This window comes from Fusarium tjaetaba (genome assembly GCF_013396195.1).
Source record: "Fusarium tjaetaba strain NRRL 66243 chromosome Unknown NRRL66243_c0000192, whole genome shotgun sequence".
Classification (NCBI taxonomy): Eukaryota; Fungi; Ascomycota; class Sordariomycetes; order Hypocreales; family Nectriaceae; genus Fusarium; species Fusarium tjaetaba.
The window spans coordinates 74,460-95,824 of NW_023501388.1; the positions used below are offsets into that span (position 1 = coordinate 74,460).

At 48.6% G+C, this 21,365-nt stretch overlaps 8 protein-coding genes across 8 annotated transcripts; 3 read left to right on the plus strand and 5 right to left on the minus strand.

The window, feature by feature from the left end:
- Positions 1 to 564: 564 nt before the first annotated feature.
- Positions 565 to 1,620, plus strand: FTJAE_8760 (nad dependent epimerase dehydratase; the record flags this gene model as incomplete). Its single annotated transcript, XM_037355611.1, has 1 exon — positions 565 to 1,620. The coding sequence occupies one exon, from the start codon at positions 565 to 567 to the stop codon at positions 1,618 to 1,620; it is 1,056 nt and encodes a 351-aa protein (XP_037204179.1).
- Positions 1,621 to 3,824: 2,204 nt separating this feature from the next.
- Positions 3,825 to 4,433, plus strand: FTJAE_8761 (uncharacterized protein; the record flags this gene model as incomplete). The annotated part of the gene is made up of 1 exon (XM_037355612.1): positions 3,825 to 4,433. The coding sequence occupies one exon, from the start codon at positions 3,825 to 3,827 to the stop codon at positions 4,431 to 4,433; it is 609 nt and encodes a 202-aa protein (XP_037204180.1).
- Positions 4,434 to 6,153: 1,720 nt separating this feature from the next.
- Positions 6,154 to 9,528, minus strand: FTJAE_8762 (GPR1; the record flags this gene model as incomplete). The annotated part of the gene is made up of 11 exons (XM_037355613.1): positions 6,154 to 6,409; positions 6,458 to 6,503; positions 6,554 to 6,664; positions 6,726 to 6,921; positions 6,975 to 7,095; positions 7,906 to 8,500; positions 8,549 to 8,757; positions 8,860 to 8,873; positions 8,934 to 9,035; positions 9,085 to 9,320; positions 9,372 to 9,528. The coding sequence occupies 11 exons, from the start codon at positions 9,526 to 9,528 to the stop codon at positions 6,154 to 6,156; spliced, it is 2,043 nt and encodes a 680-aa protein (XP_037204181.1).
- Positions 9,529 to 10,817: 1,289 nt separating this feature from the next.
- FTJAE_8763 (glycosyltransferase family 34) lies at positions 10,818 to 11,915 on the minus strand (the record flags this gene model as incomplete). Its single annotated transcript, XM_037355614.1, has 1 exon — positions 10,818 to 11,915. The coding sequence occupies one exon, from the start codon at positions 11,913 to 11,915 to the stop codon at positions 10,818 to 10,820; it is 1,098 nt and encodes a 365-aa protein (XP_037204182.1).
- Positions 11,916 to 14,847: 2,932 nt separating this feature from the next.
- On the minus strand, positions 14,848 to 15,390 carry FTJAE_8765 (uncharacterized protein; the record flags this gene model as incomplete). The annotated part of the gene is made up of 1 exon (XM_037355615.1): positions 14,848 to 15,390. One exon carries the CDS (start codon positions 15,388 to 15,390, stop codon positions 14,848 to 14,850), a length of 543 nt encoding a protein of 180 aa, XP_037204183.1.
- Positions 15,391 to 15,836: 446 nt separating this feature from the next.
- FTJAE_8766 (zinc-type alcohol dehydrogenase) lies at positions 15,837 to 16,718 on the minus strand (the record flags this gene model as incomplete). Its single annotated transcript, XM_037355616.1, has 2 exons — positions 15,837 to 16,585; positions 16,640 to 16,718. The coding sequence occupies 2 exons, from the start codon at positions 16,716 to 16,718 to the stop codon at positions 15,837 to 15,839; spliced, it is 828 nt and encodes a 275-aa protein (XP_037204184.1).
- A 628-nt stretch (positions 16,719 to 17,346) lies between these two features.
- FTJAE_8767 (uncharacterized protein) lies at positions 17,347 to 18,312 on the plus strand (the record flags this gene model as incomplete). The annotated part of the gene is made up of 2 exons (XM_037355617.1): positions 17,347 to 17,478; positions 17,590 to 18,312. 2 exons carry the CDS (start codon positions 17,347 to 17,349, stop codon positions 18,310 to 18,312), a joined length of 855 nt encoding a protein of 284 aa, XP_037204185.1.
- A 1,808-nt stretch (positions 18,313 to 20,120) lies between these two features.
- Positions 20,121 to 21,107, minus strand: FTJAE_8768 (glycosyltransferase family 28 domain protein; the record flags this gene model as incomplete). The annotated part of the gene is made up of 1 exon (XM_037355618.1): positions 20,121 to 21,107. One exon carries the CDS (start codon positions 21,105 to 21,107, stop codon positions 20,121 to 20,123), a length of 987 nt encoding a protein of 328 aa, XP_037204186.1.
- Between the last annotated feature and the right edge of the window lie 258 nt (positions 21,108 to 21,365).

A 21,365-nucleotide genomic window follows, 5' to 3' on the forward strand; every position in this document is an offset into this window, starting at 1 on the left:
GATTGTGCGATTTTCACAGTTAATTATGTGTCGCACAGAGCTGTCGTGAATGAGCCCTCGGAGGGAGTGGGGCGCCAGCCGCTGAATGCCCTACCGCATCAGCTTTCCTTCCACTAATACAATGGATGTGCTTCGCAAAGCTGCCCGAGTCTCCCTCCGAGCTCTCCATCCGAAGCACCAACTCATCAAAAGATGAAAGTATCTTGAGCAATTTCACCGGTCCGGAGATAGCTATCATTCTCTCGGGCCATCTATGTACGCGGCAGCTCTGCCCTACAAGTGGATCCACGATCGACAAATGTCCTCCAGATTAGTGGCCAGGCCTCTGAAATGTCACTGTGGCAGCAGCTAAGAATCGGCGATAACACTAATCTCCAGGCGGTTTACACCCAAACATCCATCGCAGATAACTTCTAAGCCCGGGCCATGTCGCCAGACTAAAACTTCACTAAGATAAGGCTCGAACATTTTGACTCAAAAGACAGACAGTGTTTAGAATCGGCTCATCTTTTTTATTTTCCTCTACAGATCCTTCCAAAGATCACGAAACCATTCATACTCAATATGTCAACAACAAAAGGTCTCGTTCTTGTCACGGGCGCAAATGGTTTCATCGGCGCACGTACCGTTGAAGCTTTCCTTACCGCCAACTATTCTGTCCGCGCTGCAGTGCGAAGTCAATCCTCGGCTTCTAGCCTCCTCTCAGCACTCCCGTCATACGCTTCCTCTGGCCAACTTACGAGAATTCTGGTTCCCGATCTCATGGCCAGGGGAGCCTTCGATGAGGCTGTAAAGAATACTACGGCAATAGCTCACGTCGCGGCGCCAGTTGACTTCAGCAACACCAATATCGACTACGTCATCGGTTCCTCGCTGCAAGGCACTCTCGGAATTTTAGAGTCCGCTGCCAAAGAGCCTGCCGTCAAGTCGTTTGTGTATGTGTCCTCTATCGTGGCTGTCAGAGGCTGTAAACCGAAGTACCCAGAGAAGGGTTACACGGAAGAAGACTGGAATGACCAAATCGAGGATGCGATCGCGAAGGCTGGCGCAGATGTGACTGGCCACCAGATCTATGTCGCAAGCAAGGTCAAAGCAGAGCGCGCATTCTGGGAGTTTCGACAAAAGAACAAAGACCGTATCAATTTCACAATGACAGCTGTCAATCCGGTCTGGGTGGCTGGGCCGCCACTGATTCTGCCTGAAGACCCGGAGAAGTTGAGTGAGACCGCCATTGTTCCTTATCGCATCATGAACGGGGAGAAAATGTCGTCTGCCGGACCTGGCAATGGAACGCATGTTGACGTGCGCGATGTTGCACGACTCATTGTGTTTGCCGTCGATAAGAAAGAAGTGGCCGATGGGCAGCGGTACATAGCTGGAGGGAATGGCAACTTTGGAAACATCCAGGCTTATCGCGACTTGTTGCGAAAGGCTTATCCCGATCGACAGGGAATCATTGGAAAGGGCGAACCAGGAAAGGGATACCTACAAGACTACAGTATTCCCAATGGCGGGTTCAAGGTCGATGCTACAAAGGCGGTTGAAGCAACAGGCCAAGGCTGGATCCCGTTTGACCAGATGGTTTTAGAGTCTGCAAAGGCGTACGAAAGGTATTTCTGAAGAGAGGACTTGCTCCCACGTCAACAGTTGTGGTTAAATTTAGGGAAGCGAAGGCTTATTCTGTTAAGAAGAGAAAATGACAATAGTCCAGATTCATAAAATAATTCTTGAACTCCTTTATAGGGTGCTACGAAGGGATGAAGCGAAAAGGCCTACAAGGCGTGCTATCTAGTTGATCTATGTTTTATAGCTGGTGAATTAGGACAGAATGTGAGATACGGATATATTGCGCCCCTCATGGTGAGTTGGATTTGCCGTCGCTTCTGGTGGTATCCCCTCCGAGTGACGTGGGTGCCGTGAGGCGATGAAAAAGGGTCTGTGGATAAGCAAAGGAAGCGCCGCAAGGCAGGTTGCCCTCTTCCATTTGTACGGAGGCCATTTTATCCTTTCTTGCTTTACTCGTCAAAGTTCATCAACGTCTCAAGCTTTGCGTGTATCATACTACAATCATCCATACAGTATTGGCCATTCTCCCCGAGTCTTGATTTGACGACCCTTGACATTGTATGTAGTCGTCGTATGAAAGGGTGTCTTTGGCATGTGCCATGGCGCCCTCTGAAGCTATCCTTGGAATAACTTGGTCTTTTATCTCCATGACTCCATCGCCATAAGACTTTATGTAGTCTTCTGTCGGCACTTGGGCAGGTAGAAGCTGGGCGCTTCCATTGTTCTGCTGCCAGTGAAAGCAAGATTAAGTGACAGTCATGGTAGTTTCAACAATAAAGGTTTGGACAGATGCTGATGGGTTCGCTCTCCACTCACTGAGTGGAACTAACCCTCGTAGAGCAAGAATACGTTAGAGTTGAGAAGAGAATCTGCAACTAAGTTCAGTACAGAGTATCCTATATTTACGTCAAAGCGGCCTCAACATTTTCGTCACTTAGGATAGAGGTCATATATTTTCGTGCCTCTCCTAGCTAAGCTGATCTGTTTGAGATATGTAAATATGTGTTAGTAACCTCATAAACTGAGAACCTTACTGTATGCTAGTTCTGTCTTCATGTTGTCACCAAAGTCAACATCCTGCTAGCTCAGGACCACGCCATGTCACATGTGCGAATATGCCCTTAGTGGTGCACTTCTGGACTGCCACTATGTTCCTTTCTGCCAAGCTCAAAAGGGCTTTGAACTGGCGCCCTGTTAAATACCGAGCTTCCGAACCTGGCTTAGCTTCAGGTGAGTTCATACGCAGGCTACATCAGCTCTTTACAACTCTTGGCGTAAGCCCAAGGCGGCACGGCAATATTGATACCTGAGCAAGAGGTGAGGGGGATTGTAAAGGCGTTAAAGCATGTGCTCCAGTTATGTTCGATGCTTGTCAACTTCACATCGACATCTGGACTCTCCTGACTAGCATTGAGCTACCTGCCTCAGCAATGATAGATTCTCTCCAAATATGTGTTCTTTATCATGTTTCTCTGGCTACAATATTCACTGCTAAAATCTATCTTGCTAGGACTTTGTCTAGAACACCTGCATTCGGACTTATTTGATGCTCGGCTCTCTCGGGAACGAGCCACGGTAAAATGGTGCTGGCTAGTGACTCGCTGCAACCTAATGGCATAGCAGTCTTTCTTATTCCGGTTCTTCCTGTAGCGACCCACTGTCCCTTTTTTACACCACGCCGTTGCATCAAAGCGTTCCAGGGGTCCAGAATACCATATGATGCTCTATTCCTCGGATGCCAATGGGCCCGTAACAGTTTCTACGCTTGGTGACTCTTGGCAATTCCTATTCTAGCCACATATACGTGAAGCACCAAGATCCCATGTCATAACGATTGGCTCGCTTACTTACCGGACAGCAAAGCAACCTCATTATGTAAGGCGGCGTTTTCTGTTCTTCGTCTGAATATCAAAGCTCCTTGAACCTTCACGGATTCGCCCCTCTACTGTGCATTTCGTGCCACAAGAAAACATCATATCCTTGCCCTATCACCGTACAACGTTGGGGGCCTCAACCCGTTATGGAAGAAACGAAAGTTGGTGTTATGCTTGTGTAGGGTTAATGTCCCGTGTCATGTTGGATCCGACTTCAAGCCCACGATGACTGCGGCGTTGTGAAATGTATATATAAGTAGGTAGGGACTTCAGGTAGAAAACTACAGCAAGCCCAAGCATCTCACAGTTCAAACACCTGCTTCTCTAAATCATATCCTTTCCACAAACAGCTACTTCAACCCAATAGCAATACTTATAGTCAATATGCACTTCTCGATCCTCGTCCCGGCACTTCTCTCCTCTTCGGCCTTTGGGCTCGCCGTACCCCAGGCCGAGGATTCGAAGCTCATGAAACGCTTCTATGTACCTGGAGCCTCCGTGGAGGAGGGTTTCACTATCCCTGAAGATACCCCAGGCGGATTCTACCGGGTTCATATCGACGATGATGGGGTTGCCCATCATACCAAGGTTAATATGAACCTTGAGCCGACAGGCGAAGGCACCGACACCTCATCGGACTTGGACAAGCGCCAAAGCTGGCGAGTCACTTGTGAAGGCTCATCACTTAATCGCAATGATGCCGACCTTACGGTCAAACTGTTGAGAGACGGGTGCGGCAGTGGCCACACTGTCCAGCCTCGCGATCACTACTACGTTATCTCGGGTAGGGTTGCCAGTTACTTTTGTAACAATACTTCCGGACGCACCACCTGCAGCGCAACGATTGTTCGCCAGCAGATCCAGGAAAGTGTGAGCAGCCGGTGTGGTACGTTCAAGGCAGGCTGGGCTCGCCGGGACAATTCCAATGGTCATGTCAGTGTGGGATACCAGAACGTAAACAGTCAAAATTCCTTCTGCGGCCTCAATCACTAAAAGGGGGGTATCAAGAGAAGGAGCGGGTTTGATACTTGGTCGGCTAGGGGTGTTTGAGTTCTGGCTTGTGAAATTTTACGGTACTACAACTATCAGCTAAAGCAGGCAGAGATCAGAAGATCTGTCTCGTCTTGAGATTTTATAATAGACGGAAGGTGGAATAAGAATGCTAAAGCTTAGAGGAGCAAGGAGCTAGGTTCTGTCTGCCGGAATATGCTCTCAGCCACAAGTCTCAATTGTAAATAACATATCGAGCTCATAGCTTAGACGAAGAATTAGGTGCATTTCATAGGGCTGAACAATGAAAATGAACGATTTATACTCTGGCATTTAGGCACTGTAGTTACCTCTGTATAGTTTTGAATGAGCACTAAGTGATGGCAACTTTAACATGAAACGTGTCCGTCTACACAAAAAAAAGGCTGTATGTAGCAAAAGTAGAGAAAGACCAGCACCGAGTTCTTCCGATCGCCTGTTACGATTGCGATGGCCTCGTCAAGCACCAGAGGGAAGAACGTTAACGGAAGCAGTAGGAAGAAGAAATTCAGCCGAATTTTGATACCAGACCTTTCCGCTTGGCTAATCCCAGTAGATTGTCTGGTGCGTTGATATCCCAACCTTGCAGACATTGAGATGACCACTGCCAGTGCCATCTTCTGGAGATGCCTGGCCCTTGAACACCCGTGCCATACACTTTCCAGATAACTTAAAAGATCAGATTGGGCGATGCGCTTCTTCTGCCGTTAGTCCGACTTGATGTTCTTGGCATACTTCCAGAAAGTCGAACACTGCTTGCTGTTGTCGAAGGGAAAAGGAGAGGTGTCAGCTTGTGAGAACGCGAAAACGGTCATCATCTCTCACCACCACATTTGTCAGGAAAGCATTTTTCCTCCAGAGCTCCGGCATCATTTCCACAAGCACTCTCTCGGCGTCACATGTGGAACAGTGCTCAGAGCACGCATACGCCTCAGGGTATTTCGGCTCTTGCAAGTCTTTTCGGATCGGCTTCATGTCCAGAACTGCAGTCTTCTACTGGTGAATTCTATGCCACGGTATGGGTCAACGAGAGCTGCTCGACACGGCGTGACTCAATAACAGGCTCTGTCGTGGTAGTGATAGGCTCAGCTTCGGCGCGACGACGTGGGAGTCAGGTCGCTATGGACTGTTAGATCAATCTAACGAAGGTCCCGTATTGGATTACACTCCGACAGTGAGGGATGGCTGTCTTGAGGTGCCTCCCTTTGCAAGTGTTTTCGGACAATTTCTTGACTGCCACCTGTGTCTCATATGGTGACGAGAACTCGACAATGCGAAACTCTGGGGCGAAGAGACTGGCGAGACCAACTGAATCGCGAGTGACCATGAGCATTTCGAGGTCATGGACTATAGTGTTTATAGCGGAGGAATGGCATCATTCCCTTACGCACTATTCCTTTTCATTATCTATCAGTCAAAGCAAGTACGTTGCTTCCCTTCTTGTTCTCACTCCACGACATTCTCTTCACACCTTAGAGTGAGGTTTCTCAATTTACCTGGCTTTTTGTAAGTACTTGACCCGTTCACTTGACTCTTTGCTCATCGATGTAGGAACATTCGCTTTGCGTGCCCTCCCAGCCGACCCCGGACAAGCACAGCGGCTAGCTCAAGACTTCCGAAGAAACTCGCTTGAGGGCTCAGCAATTATTAGAAAAACTTATGACACCGACCAGTAACTACCTAGCTACAGTTGTTTGCGAGTCTTCTTGAAGAATCTTGAAGTGTCCCCGCAAGGCAGCTCAAATGGAAGTGCATCGGCGCACATAGCGGCCGCACAGCTATAATATCCCAAGAGACCGGAAATAAATCCAAAGACACCGGCAGCCTTCATGAGGCTCTTTGCAACCTCGACTTTTCCATCGGCGTGGGCGAAGTTGGAGGCCGCGTCAAGGGTGAAACAGAAGAAGATAGTGGTAAAGATGCCAAAGGAGACCAGATTACTAAAGTTTGTCAGCTTTCTGGAGATCAAATAATACCAGAACTCTTACATAGGAGCTGATCCAAGCATGAAAAACAGCGTCAAGGCCGCCCAAACTACAGGAACATTAGCAGTCGGATCAATATGAGCATCAATGGAGACTTACTCAGAACGTAGAATCCCAACGCGTTGTGATACTCGGGTGTCGGTCCTCCATAAGAGTCAAGGACACCAAGTGATGGGCACAGTATGACGCCGTAACCACCATAGAAAACAGCTAGAGAAGTGATTAGACCTGGATCACAGCTTCTACGTCGAAATTTGTTTTGGGCACTCACCATAGGCGCTCAACGCAGAGTAGCCGAAGGTGTTACCACGGGCCATCTCCCACTGAGCAGAGACAAACATGCAAAGGCCAGCGGCGAAGCAAAGGTTGCCAATGAAGATTGTCTGGGTCTCGACTCCACGGAAGCCCATCATGGACAAAGACAGAGTGAGAAGCGTAGTGGCGAAGGTGCCCATGGCCAGTGGAGACTATTTACTTCTGTTAGTTGTAGTTTAGGTAGAAGACATGTTAGGTGATATACAGGATTGCCGATGCATTGGCCCAGACTCAGAGCCGAAGGGCTGGGTGAGTGAGAGCGGATCTCTTCAATACTCTTGGTGGCCATGATGTTCTTTTTTTTCGGCTTTTCGATAAATCTCACGCTATCAAATCTTATCAAGATGTTCTACAAAACACTGAGCCTCAAGACTTGGCATGACCGCCTTTTATAGATACATCCTCATTCTCCCTGCGTATGCAGAGTTTTCTTCCCTTCCCTTCTCTCGACCCGCGTCTCAACATTTAGGTAATAGTTAACCCATGACTACTACCGCATTAATTTCCATATGCAGTGGCGTCAAAGTGCAGGAGCTAAAACTCAGACTTTTCTCGACTGTAGAGGAAACCGTTAGCTAATAGGTGTGCAGCCGGCCCGGACTAGCGCCCCGAATCTCCCCGGATCATGGGGCAGTTTGCGGGGTTGGTGTTTTCATGGGGTAATAGGGTATCACGGGACGTCAAAAAGAATGGAAGATGATGAAAAGCAAAGACAGCGGTGAAAGATAAGATTAGGGCTAAGCCGCGACTAGCCAGTGATTGGCGAGTGACATTGGAGAATCGAGATCATGTCTTGGATACGGGGTATTGAGCTTACTCTCGCTCACATACCAGCAGACAATGGGGGCAGAGAGCAACAAGTTTACTACAAAAGAGCTTCAGTATTCTTTGCCTAAGTGTAGAGCCTCTATAAAGAGCTATCTTGGTCTGCATTGTCCATAGATCCCCAAACGAATTGCCCATGCACCTTGTGAAAGCCTTATCCAACGATGCTCCATCAAAGGTCGACAAGATATCAAACAAAGCGATACTTCATATATGGAACAACAGTTTTAATGAACGGAACCTTTTGCGGTCCAAACTCACAAGCTTGGACTTCCTGGTAGGTCATTGTCCCCTCGAAGCGCCCAATGTACCTAGAATATGTCTTCTCTTTCTTGCACGGCACAGGCATTTTAGCCTCGATCCAGCGGCTGTAAGAGACACCACCAGACGAAAACTCAAGTCTCTTCTTCCGAAGAGGTAGCTGAACGAGGATGTCTTCCACTGCTTTGTTGGCCTTGATGAGATTGTCAAGGGGGCCTTTCAGGTCATTCCTAAAGCTCTTCTGGATGCTGATAAGACCATCACGGACTTTGCGACCAGATGCCGTTTTTGATAACTGGGAGTTCTTGGCCCAATTGACAGAAAGAATCTGATTGATAGACGTGGCAGCAGTCTTAGCGGCGCCTGCATGGTTGCTGATGAGGTTGAAAGTCCCAGTGAGCTTCTTCAGATCATCTGCTGCCTGGGGAAAATATTGAGTCACTCTAAAGGCCTTGATGACGTCTCTCAAAGAGTTGATGTGATATTCATTCATCAACTTCAGATAGTACGCCTCATCCGCTGGAGTTGTGGTGTACTTGATGGCATTTTGTGTAATCTGCTTCATCTTGGGGATGTTCGCGAGTGACTTCCCTGCAGCACTAGGAACGCCTTGCAGGCTCTTGACTGTTGTGATTGTGCTTGCATCTATCGATAGTTAGTCACTGCTCCATGCCTTGATGCTATATGTCTTACACTTCTTGAACGCATTGGCTGGCGTCGACCCCTTGCAGGCATTGTTTTTGCAGACATTGGCCTTGACTGAGTTGACTTTGGCGGAAACAGTCTTGAGACGCGCTTGGACTTGCTTCGAATAGGTCTGAACATCTGTTGTCTTCTTCTTGAGAGCGTCGAACAAGGAAACCCATTTGTTGAGCATCCCGACGAAATCGCTTTCGGTGACGCTGTATGAGTTTTGAACGTAGCTGGCGAAAAATTGACGAACTTTGGGGCCGTCACACGTTCCCGTATATCAGGACGCTACTGCTTTGGCGAGCTTCTTGTACGTTGCTACATCAATCTGGAACTCTGTTAGTGGCTTTGCAACGACAACACCGACCGTGTCAATGGGTCGTCATACCTCAGGGGCTCGAAGGATAGTCCACCCATTTGTTGCTGCAAGCTGGTTCCTGACTACCGATGCCCTGTCCGTCACTACGTTGTAGCCACTGTCGATAAGACACTTTGAACAGTCAGAGATTGACGTGTAGGACACGGTCAAGTTGACTTACTGTTTCCTCCCTGGATATCACGTCAAGGTATCCACTCGTTAGATGCGCATTGATCTGACCGTCATAGCTTGGTTTGGCATTTGAACTGGTACCCCAATAAATGGCATTTGAGAGACAAGAGCAATACGTTTCGGCGTTATCCACAAATTCGGGACTGCCAAGTGCCTCCGAGACAGCGGTGCAGATATCGACATCTTTAGGCACAATTTCTGTACCATATTGATTACCGCTGCTGTCTATATGACTGATGTTAGCTGGGACAAGAGTTGGAAGCTGCGTTATCTTACCAGAAAGGGCTCTCGGGTAGTCCGGATACAAAACAGTGCTACTACATCCAATGATTCCCGAAACATCATTACAGGCTTCATCGATGTGCTTCTGCTCTGCAGCATCGGTGTGTGGGAGAAGGGCACTGAGGAGTATGGAAAATGAAAAGGCCTTCATTTCAAATCCTTTCTGAGTGAGGGTTGAGAAAGGGATGATGATTTATCTGACGAGTGGAGGATATACAACTGTATTAAGTACTCAAAATTGGCTGTCGTTCTCATGAGGTACTGTACTCGTGGTTAGATGCCAAGGACCCAGAACATCGTCGCAGCCAGCCACTTGCAGCCCAAAGTCAGTCCTCCCTTTCAGGGCTTTCAGCTCTTCAGCCTCATTTTTATCGTGTGAGTCCTTCCAAGCGGAACTTGCCATGCCACGCATCAGCATCTCGTTTCTGACTACCGGATGAAGCATGGTACGGTCCCAAGACAAAGACGATTAATGGTAGGGCTGAATTTGACGAGCGTTGGTAAGTCGCAAATGGCTTAGCAGCATATCTTCCCCTGTGAGGCTGAAAGGCTTAATTTTATGGTTATTGAACGCCATGAATTTAGCGAAACAATTCGTCGTTCATTCGTGCGTCTCACGCCACCAAGAGTCTGGCCTCGATAACCTGACCGGCCTTGGCAGGCTGATTGCAGATCCCGAATGCTAATCAGGCGTCTCTTCTCTGTGGGTTTTTACGTTGTTCTGTTTTCAGGCAAGCCTCATCAGTTGCTTGGTATGGGCGAGGCAGACGTTGGTGGAGGTGTCTCAAGCCACGGGCTTTCATATACCTAGAGGGCATTCAATGCAAAAAACAAAAAATTCCTTACCGCTTCACCTTCGATCTTACCACTTAACCAAGATTCAAGCTGCTGGGAATGTCCCCAACACCAAACCGGGGCAAAAATACCTATCTCACGATGGGCTTGGGGCAAAAAATGTGGTTCCGCCCGGGATCGAACCGGGGACCTTCTCGGTGTTAACGAGATGCCATAACCAACTAGACCACGGAACCGTGTCAATTGTATGATTGTTTAATGTGCAATCAGGGAAGAAATTCTCCGAAACCGCTGACTGTTCTTACTCAGATCAGCTTGCAAACACGATGGCGATCACGGTGCAGGAGAAAGCTTGCAGTCCTTGCAATTCACCCTTCTTGCAAAAATATGTAGGTATGTCTCTTCTTGGCTATAGGCTCTTTCTTAGACTGTCTTTATACATGTACCTCCAGGCCGGGGGCGGTCAGAAATGCGTCTCGGGTAATTACAGGAGGAGCAGTAGTTCATAATGCGAACCAGTTTCTTCTTGCTATAACATATGTGTTTGCTTAAATCATAGTATTATGAATTAATGTTAAGAGTAATATGAAATCTAATTGCGTATGTTGATAAAACCACTTCCCGATTGTTTCTCATGTCTATGGTTCAAAGCCCGGACCAGAACCCCCGAATACTTGTCGTCGCATTCCTTTGAACCTCTTCTTTCGGCCATATACTTCTGGTGCCCTCCAACATCTCTGTCCACTCATCGATCAACTTATCTCGTCCGCCACGACCTGCAAAATGCAGTAGGAAGTCTCCTCGTCTCGCATGGTAGTCCTTCAAGTCATCCTCGTCCGCCTTCTCAACGAAGTCTGTGGGCGACCCTTTAGGATCAGTGTTGAACCACTCTTGAGGGACAACTCGAACGTTGGGTCTGAACTTTGGTTCGTTCATAATGATCTCCATCGCACTTTGCTCGGTAAATGGAAGTGAGACGTTGGGTCTGTAGTATCGAAATGCAGCGATGTCGCTGAACAGCTCAATTGCCCATTGATTAACCCGGACGAAGAAAACGCCATTGTTAAGGCCGTTCCAGTCGTTTGTCACCAAGAGATGTATATCGTCGTAATTTGTCTCGTCTCTTCGTTCGGACTCGGAAGTGTCTGTGTCTTCGGTTTCGTCAGACTCATCAGCGTCGCGAGGCGAGAGAAAGCTCGATAAAGGGCGACACTGATCGAGAATGAGGGTATCTCGGTCCACCCAGAATAGCCATTCCAAGCGTTCTTGAGCAGGCTTCACCACCTCTTTCAAGAGGAGAGACAGGATGAAAGCAGGTTTGTTCCAGAGTGAATCAACCACTGGAGTACACATAACTTCCAGGTCGTTGCCATGGATCATGCTATGCAGTACATGCGTAGCCAGCGCCTTCTGGTAGTGTTCTTGGACCGAGCCAAAGTGTGCAGTGACTCTTCCGATTCGTACGTCCGAGGATGGGTATAGAGGCATATGTCGGCATGCATTTCGTATGGTCTTTGCTTCTAGTAAAAGGGAGGAGTTCAGAGAGGGTAAACATTGGCTTCCGCCATGGGAGTGAATAAGAGAAACAGGATCTTGTCTGGCGCCGTAACTAAAGGATTTCGGCCAGCTCCATTCGCCGTAGAAGGTGTAGGCTTGGTAGCAAAGTAGGATGCCAAAGAGAACAGTGACTGCCTTTAGAGCAACGGCGACTGTTGACCATGGTAGTCTCTTGAGCTGAAGCATGATGATTGTTGATTTGCCATTGTGGTTCGTCAGCAAGATCCGTCAACTTATATTGATGGAGATGTGGTTCTAGGAAACGCGAGGACCTCAGGAAGGGCCACAAGCCTTGGTCATTGAGAAATCTTCATTGTGATGCCATTACGATAGCTTTGGATCTGTCGTAACAAATCCAAAAGATGCCTAGTTCCAATTATATTTCCAAGCATATCTTTAACCTACAGGGATAGCCGCTTGGGGAAACCCTCCGCACTTCGTTACGCCGGTCCATCATGGGATGAAGTGAAGTTCCATGTTAGTACAGGTGCCCAATCACCATCGGGCGCCTCGATACCGCTGTGACATAACCGTGGTGGCTGTGATGTTGGCTAGCCCTGTAGCACGGATATCGAGGACTAGCGCGGGGATAAATTAAGACAAGACTGTCACTTCAAACACGCATTAGTACAGATCCGGCAAGTAGTCTCTTGACACGAGCTAGAGCCCTCGGGAATACGAAATACTCCAACATTAAAAAGGAAAAGTCGCTAAAAGAGCATCTCGCTTCTCGGCTGAGTCGGCGACGTGAAACAGCGGCCCATGGTGGGTCGAGTTACGGCAGTACCAATGAGCTCACAGGCTACGGTGGCCCGCGGACATGGGGGCTGTAGCAAACGCTTGGACGAGTCAACTATCATGAGCTAGCACAGCCCTATTCATGCTGGTGATGTTATAAGTCCATTCAGGCTCCCCGATATGTAGCTCTGGTTAGCCCTCTCGTAACAAACGGATCACCATGGCCACCATACAACCTCATGATCAACCACGGAAGAAGCGAACCAGGGCCAAGGTTCCCAAGGTCAGAACAGGTTGCAAAACTTGGTAAGTTTCTGCGTCCTTGGGTCGGCAGAAGAAAACCCGGCTGATTTTTAATCTAGCAAGTCAGTTACTCGGATAAGAACGAATGGCACGAGCTGCAGGGCTAATCTAGTGTTGCAGACGTCGCCACTTGAAATGCGACGAAGCAAAGCCGTCCTGTCTTCGTTGCTTGAGAGACAAATGGACATGCGATGGCTATTCGCAGAGTAGTCCCGAGCCGCCTTACATCAGCGGCACTTCCTCCCTTGAGCTGCCTTTGCATCCAAAGTCAGAAGAAATGACCAGCGGACCCAGCATATTGCGCTCAGCTCTGACAGACGGAGTGATGATTAATGCAGCTGATAACGCCCTTTATTATCATACCAGGGAGTGGGTGATTCCCGACCTCGAGATGATCGATGGCTCAAGAGAGTTCTGGCACGACATCATACTACCACTATCTTACTCAAACACAGCCATCAAACACGCGCTATGCGCACTGGGGGCTTCCCATCAGCGGTTCCTTGCGTCATACCCGGGGAATCTGACCAACTTGAACCATTCCATCGACTACGAATATCAAGCGAATCTCAAATACAGCGAAGCTATTGCCCTAATACGCCCAGTCATGGCAGAGAATTCTGCCCCCAATATACAAACTGCATTACTATGCTGTACGATATTTATATGCATCGAGAACTTACACCGTCGTTACGCTGATTCGGTGCGACATCTTCGCGCCGGTCATCAACTTATAAGATCACTACGCGCCATTCGATCACCTGATATATCCACGAATGCAATGAGTTGTCAGGCAGGAGACACTGGATTGTTGAAAACGTTAACTGCAATGTTTTCCTCTCTCGGAAAGAGTGTCGGTGCATTCACAGGAGACATCTCCTTCTCCAACATCACTCAGTGCTCACCAGAGATAGATATGGGTAATCCCAAAACGCCTTTCTTAACTATCACAGAGGCCGAAGACTCTCTTTCAGCCTTGAATGCGTTCTTCGACAACTGCCTCTTTGGCAGCGACACTCTCCCCGACGACGATCAAACAATTGGCTGCAAGAGTCTTGCGCAATCAGCCACTGAGTCCTTCATCCATGCCCTCGATCTAATAAAACCCCTCTTCCTTTCATGGAGTTCAAGGATGCAAGTATTTGTCATGTCGGTCCAGATAACTCCATTTGGAACCCTGGAGAAACGCCGCTTGGCTGTGCTGTCGCTGTATCAGACAACATGGTCAGCTTTTCTCAATACCGACCCTCACAACACAGGATTTGCGAAGAGTGACTACGAAAGAATACTCAGCAAGATTGAGCAGATTATTGCGCTAGAGAACTCTCAGACCCGGCCAATGTTTGCTTTCGATGGTCATCTGGTTCGCGAGCTTTCTACAATCTGCGCTTCATGTACAGACGCCGAAATCCGGAACAGATCGATCACGATATTACGGTCTATGAATAGACGCGAAGGAGTCTGGGACAGTTGGGAGGTGGCGAATATTTACGAGAAAGTCTTTGAAGGATTAGAAAGTGGTACTTTGTCATTTGACGACCTTCCATGGGGTTTAACGCAGCTATTAAAAGAGCTATCTAATTGAAGCACAATACATTCTAAGAATAAACGACAGGGTGAAGTTTTTGCTTCCTTGAATCCCGTGATGACATCCATTTATCCCATGTCGACAAGGTCGGACCCTGCTGCTGTCGATCAGACCAAGTCCTCACGATTCCACAGCCACTAAGCCCTTTGAGACAGCATACATGTGGGCTGCCCTGTTATTAGTACCGTAGCCTTGATGTTCAACATAGGAAATATCAACATACAGGGAGTAGCTTATGGGCTGATTGGAAGGAGGTGAGACTGGTTCTCATATTTGCAGGGTCCATTCATGGCAAGGAATGAGGCCAGAAAGGCTTCAGATTCATCTTCAATCTAGTTGAATTCTCGAATCTTTCTCCCCATCCGTCTCGCGTCGATGCCAGGCGAAGAGCAAGGGTTGGGTCGAGGAGGGTTACGTTGCTAAGATAGCTTGTGTGGCCGAGGCTAGTTCTTCTTCACCCTCCCGTTCACCCTCCAAGATTTTATCCTATTAAACTTCCTCTTTACAAGCTAGAGAAAGATCAGGTCGCGCATTAGGTTTTAGTTTCCATACTTCGACAAAAAGTCGAATCTGTATCAAGACAATCGCGCACCCCGTGCCCACTACCACGAGCCAGGCCACGAGCAGAGGGATAGCGATAGGAGAGAACATGATAATGCCCAACAGAAATGGCCTGGTATCAACCGGATAGTACCACTGGACCAGTGACACAGATAGCCGCCATATAATTTTGAGGACATCCAAGCCGTGGGCCAGTTGGCCAGGGATTGGCAAGGCGCAAAATAATAAGACGAGATATTGGCGAAGACGCGAGGTAATCTGATCTTTGAAGTTGATGCCCAAGGGTGGCTTCGGCGGAGTCGCGCTGGATTGGGTGTCTTCTTGTCCTTTGTCTTTCCAGGTGAGTAATACGAGTTGCCGTTCTGACCAGATGCTATGGAGTATAATAAGGATGGTGAAGACCCAGAAGACGTCGCTCTGGAGGCCCTCGTACCACAAAGACTGGTTAGAAGGGTCGATTTCGGCACTCATTCTGGGTGTTGGTGGTGGCTGTGAATACTCGAACTGGAATTTATGAAATAAAATGGATAGAGAGGGGTTGTTTCTCTCAAAGTGTCTGTTTATATAGCTGATGGCCACATCTATACTTCACACTTAAAACCTTCCTCTTTTTAGGTTCCGTATGGCGCTTAGAAGTTCTCGCCACAGGCCTCGTGACATACTTCATTGGCATTCATGTAAGATGGCGTTATTGGCTTATTAGTGATAATTGTTCTAGGTTCTCTGCTGGAATAAGCTCTCAGCCACAGGTATGATAATTATTCTTTACATATAGTGGTATAGAACTTGAGTTTCACCATACCGGCGAACGAGATCTTTGGAATAGTACACTATCACTCATGGTCCGGTGCTAATCGTCTTTAAGTTTTGAACTAGATGTGTTGTTTGTAGTTGAGGCTTGCGAGTGAGAACTTAAATCAGCCCAGAGAACTTAGTCCAGTCCACATCTGTCTATCATACCAATATAGATCCAATTGTTTCAGAGGATGCTTGAGCACCAACTTTCCAAAAGTGCCCATGTTCTTTACATTATACACCTCCTTGATGGCATCCTCTCCAGATCCTTCAAAGACACGTACAGGCGTTGGTACATACCCGCCGGGGGCACCATAATTCTCGGCAGCCCAGCGAAAGCCCCTCCAGTGTCGATCAGCAGCAGCCATGTCCTTGCGCCAGGTCATCTTTTGACCCCCAGGCAACTCGAACTCGACATCGAAATGGCGAGCCCCCATGATCCCTTTATACCCTGGATCGCCGCCCAGCATCACTGAAGCAAGAACAGCTTTATCGTGTTGGGGAATCGCTTTCTTGAGTAGGGCTTGTGACTCGGGAGATCCACGCGCGTCAAGGGCCCATATTGTTCCGCTGGTTGACTTCAGGGCTGATTTGACCTTTTCGGTTACATCTGTATCGTTGTAGTCGAAGGTCTGCGTTGCACCCAGCGTGTTCAGATATTCGTGTCGTTTAGAAGAGGCAATGGCGATGATGGAAGACACTCGCGCTGCCCGGGCAAACTGAACAGCAGCCATGCCAACACCTGTTGCAGCGCCCCAGATGACTAAAGTTCCCTCTGGGGCAGCGGCACCCTCATCAGACGTACCCTGTGCAACACTCGGTGGTAGTGGAAGGCCAATGTCGTTGAAAAGGCCAGTGGCCGCTGTCAGCCCTATGTACTGTTAGTTGAGAGGGCGCTCTCGATTTGGGGCAGTCACAACATTACCAACGATGGAAAGACCAGCAGCGGCTTGGGGCGGTGAGTTCTCGGGAACCTTCCAAACCCACGATGCAACGATTGTCATAAATTCTTGGTGCGTTCCCCAACGCAATGGTGGGTTTTGGCCCCAAGAAAGTACTCCAGCCACAATGTCGCCTGCTTTGAAGGACGTGGAGGCAAGTGTCTTAGACTCGAGGACCTCGCCACAGAACTCTGTTCCAATGACGAAGTTCTTCAAGCCGAAGAAGTCAATGATTTTGGTATCGGCAGGATTGACGCCCGAGTACAGAACCTTGATAAGAAGTTATGTAGTCGCTCTACGATAGTTGTTGTGAAAGAAGGACGGGCCCTTGTTGCGCTCTCGGTCTCCGTTAGTTAGGTCCAGCTTCCACAGATTTCCTCCGCTAGCGCTCCGCTGGAGCATGCCGCTAAAACCAGTTGATCCCGCTGTTCGCCTCCAGCTGCCAGCACTGAAGCAGACTGGCCCAGCGGTCGCTGTCTTTGGCCGAGTTATAGCCGGCACAATTAATTCTGGTGCCTGAATCAATTCATCCTTTTCCGGTGGAGAGATTGGCCGTTGCTTGTTGACATTAAATCGTAGCCTAGCAGGCAACGACCAAACGGCAGCCTCTTAATGATGGCTTCGGTCTCAACGCAGCAAACATACGTAACACAGCCTCAAAGAACACCCCAATCTCTTATACTCTTTCAATATGACGCGTAATCTTTATATCCCCCTCGAGATCGTCCTTCAGATCCTTGAAACGTCCATCCCGCCCGGTGAACCCAACCGGATTATTGACCTTGCAACCCCCGAAGTTCAGCAGCTCGTCACCTGGACAAGGGTATGTCGCGCGACCTACGAGCCCGCGACAAGGTTTCTACGGCAGCACTGTGTACATCTTGATTCGATACCTCGACTCCAGAAATTCTTGCGCTGCCTAACCTATTCCAAGACTGTGGAAGCGGGTTCTCTTCCCAAAACCCTCCTACTTTCTGCAGTGCCGTCCATCTATCTTGGACTCAGCCTGGAGGAGATCCAATCAATACGAGCCAGTGCACTCGTCCGAGATGTCTTCCTGGAACTCGGCAGCTCTGTCCGTCGATTGATCGTTGACTTGCCGTTTCGCAGAATCGCTATGCAGCATAGCATCGATGCGCATATCGATCAAGTCTTCTCTCGAGGTCTACGAGCGTTGATCAACCTTGAAGAATTTGTCACCTTAGGCGGCCTGCCTTCATTAGAGTTCTGGAGGAGTGAGCTCAACGTCAGCCAAATTTGGCCCAAGCTACGAAAAGTCGCTGGGTTCAGCATCAACCTGAGTGACGAAGGACTTTGGTACAATGTTGCACTACACCGAAACATTGAGCATCTGGTTGTCACGAGACCTTATTTGCTTCGTGTTCAGACTTGGAACATCAAGCAGTCTATTGGCAGCGAACTTTGGAACCCCGAGTTTGGAGGTGACTCGACCTATGCTCGGCCCTTGAAGATCGTCATTGTCAATCATGAGTTCAGCTCACCTATTATTGACACGGAAAACGGACATATTCACGATCCAGCTGGGCTTCTTGATGTCTCGCCTGTTGAGATACCAATGCACGCGAAACGGGTCGACTATGTCTGCCGTGAGTGGCTGATCAAGACTGCGAAAGAAGATACAATTTGGGGGTATTGACGTGCAATGGCGTGCCTGCGATATCATCACTAGAAATACATTTATCAACATCGGGGGGCTTGTGTGGCCACGATGTCGATTAGTTGTTAGCTGAGTGGCCCGAGGTGCAGTAGCAGCGAATATAAAGGACGAGAGACTGTTTGTCTTGGTTCGGAATTGGGTATGATAACCTTCCTAAAAGAGAGACTGGCAGCTTTGTCTTGACCATAGTGTCGATATATGTTGGCTATCAAGTTAAGCATAGGGAGGTGGGTAACTGGTGATGAACTGACTCTGTCTTTGTCAACTATCCACGTTGAGCCGGACCGCTTGGTTTAGTGTACGCCCCTTTACTGCGAAGAGCGCGAGGTATACACCGAGCCAGGCAATGATCCTATGTAGCTGGCCTGCTGGTAGAACCCAGAGGTCTACTCGGATCAAAGGGCAAGACACATACAAGAGGCGGATCACTTGTCTGCAATGGCTCGAGTAATGACTGGCAGCAATGAGGCCTAGTGTAGAGGAGTAGGCTCTGCTGGGCTTGATGAGACCACATCAAGAGCTGCCCTCAACATCTTTGGTGCTATGACCACTCCTTTATCACTTCTATCCCCAATGTAATATATACGTCTCGCTCCTAATCAACTGTCTTACGAGATGGCTGTTTCCGTGTCCTCTGACTCTAGACAAATCTTCGGTTCGTCGCTTCCCCCTCCCCCCAGTACGAGGTTTTCTCTCGCCAGACCTGATTGTAACTTCGACCTCACGGCAATGTTAGTGCTGTCAAGGGGGACCCGGGGGAATGCTGGTAGGGATGCTTGGGGAAGCTCACAGTCGCGATTTGGTTGGGAGGCCAAAAAAGGCTTCAGCTTGCCTTGGAGACATCGCCAGGAGAAACCTGCGCGCGCTCCAATCACTTTACCTGGCAATTTACTTGATGCATCTTACCGGTAACCAAGCTTGCGCTCATGGAGTTCCACCAATACGTCAAAGCGATATTGTTAATCTAGAATATACTAAAGAAGACCATCTGGTCCCAAGACATGCTTAATATCCTTGCTATGCAAGTAGATCGACTATACCTCTGTGGCTATGGCGGTAGTACAGGGCAAGAGGACCAAGTGAAATAGCTCCCCGCCTCATTCATTCATCGACTTACCCTACATAACAGTATCAATGGGCAGTCTTAGCACTAAGCCATATAAAACAGCTCGCCATTTGTACTGAGCATAAAGGCTACAATTTAAATAGTAGTCTCTATATCTTTTGTAATTGTTGCATGATATAACGGCTTCTGCTGGGCTCGTTCTGTTTTTCCGTTTGTCGACAAGCATCATGCACAAATGAACCTCATGGGATGCATCACCAGGAATCTCCACCTCGAGAATGATTCAAACTCGTGCTTCAAGCCTAATGTACGGATTTCGAATAAAAAATAAAGAGTTCTTCTCAAGAAATAAATAAGCAATGCTTCGATGCGCGAATTTGGGTGCTGCAGCGATCTAGCCCTTCATTTGAGCGGCCACTATCAACGAAACAGGTCGCGTGGCCCAATGGCAAGGCGTCTGACTACGAATCAGAAGATTCTGGGTTCGATCCCCAGCGTGATCATCATACCATGAGCCCTGTAGCATCTCACAACAAGCTTATCTTTCCACATAACAACTGGCTTGCAGGCGATATGAGCGGTTCCAGGCATCCAACACTTTTGTCCCAACCCTTTTGCCTCAGCAGACAGTGGTCCTATTATTTTTGCCGGCCATTTGCCCTCCATGAGTTTGTGCAATGCTTGTTTATTATTGGTTCCATTTATTCGACAATCCTTCTGCCTATTTCTTCCGCAAGAGTTTTACCTTCATCTTCTTCAGGCGCCGACTTTCGAATGCCTTGGTGACCCTCCAATTGCTGACAATCATGATGAAGACAAAGAAAAATATGAAGAGCGCTCCAATGAGCGGCACAATTAATGTAAATACCGTCAATCCATAACTCACATCCTGGAACGCTTGGTTCTCGACCAGCCGATCAACACCCAATCCGACCTGCATCGCCGTGAGCGCGATCACGACATAACCGAGAATACCAGCAAGCACAGAAAAATTGTCGCGAATTAGATCGCCATAGACTGTATGCGACGCGACTCGTGAGTAGCCGCGCAGCAAATATCCTTTGCGAAGCGCGTAGACTTTGTTCAACCTGCTCAGCCGCAGCTCTCCGTACCAGTAGCGCGGATTGACGCGATCGTAACGGTGGTTCTCGAGAACCTGAGCTGTCAATGCCTTCCAGCCCTCCCATGTCACTTCCTCGGGCAATAACCCATGCTCCTTTGCGATGCGAAAGTCGCTTTTGTATGCGATGAGGGCAGCGTAGGAGAAGAGAAATCCCCGTGCGGAGGCATCAATGTTGCCTTCCGTCACGTCGAGATGGGCTGTGTCGCTAATGTTGCTGACCCAGAAATCGGGATCAAGCAGATAAGCCGGTATAGGTTTGAGAAAAATGCGGTTTCTCCACCAGATCATGTGCAGCTCAGAGAGCTCGCTGATAACGATCTCTCGTGAGATGAGCCGTTGGTGATGAAGTGGCCGGGGCGGCATTGGGCGACCGCAAGCCCAGAGCCATTCTTGCACGTCATTGAGGCGCGAAACCGATAGTTCCCGCTCTAGGAAGTTGGGGTCCGATGTAGGAACGACGATGTCATCGTTGAAGCGGTTGCTGGCAGGGAGGAGGCTATTAAACTCATCCTTGGACTCCAAACCATCGCTAAGGAAGTCCTTCTGTAGGATGCGGACCGTAAATGGCGGCGGTGGACTAGCCATGTTGAGATGTTAGATTCAATGAATACGGCGTAAGATTTAAGTCAGCGACAGAGCATAAATAGAGAACGAATGCCCTGACGATGGCGAGTCTCTTGGAAAGCTCGCGTAAACAGAGAAAACAGTGGAAATTAAAGCTGACAGACCCTTGCTTGGTAATGGTCATAAGGCTGGTAGGCAACCCCTGCTCTCGAGGCCAATAGCACCATCCATGATTGGGCTGTAAGCGGCATTCCCCATTGTCTTGATCACACGGCCCGC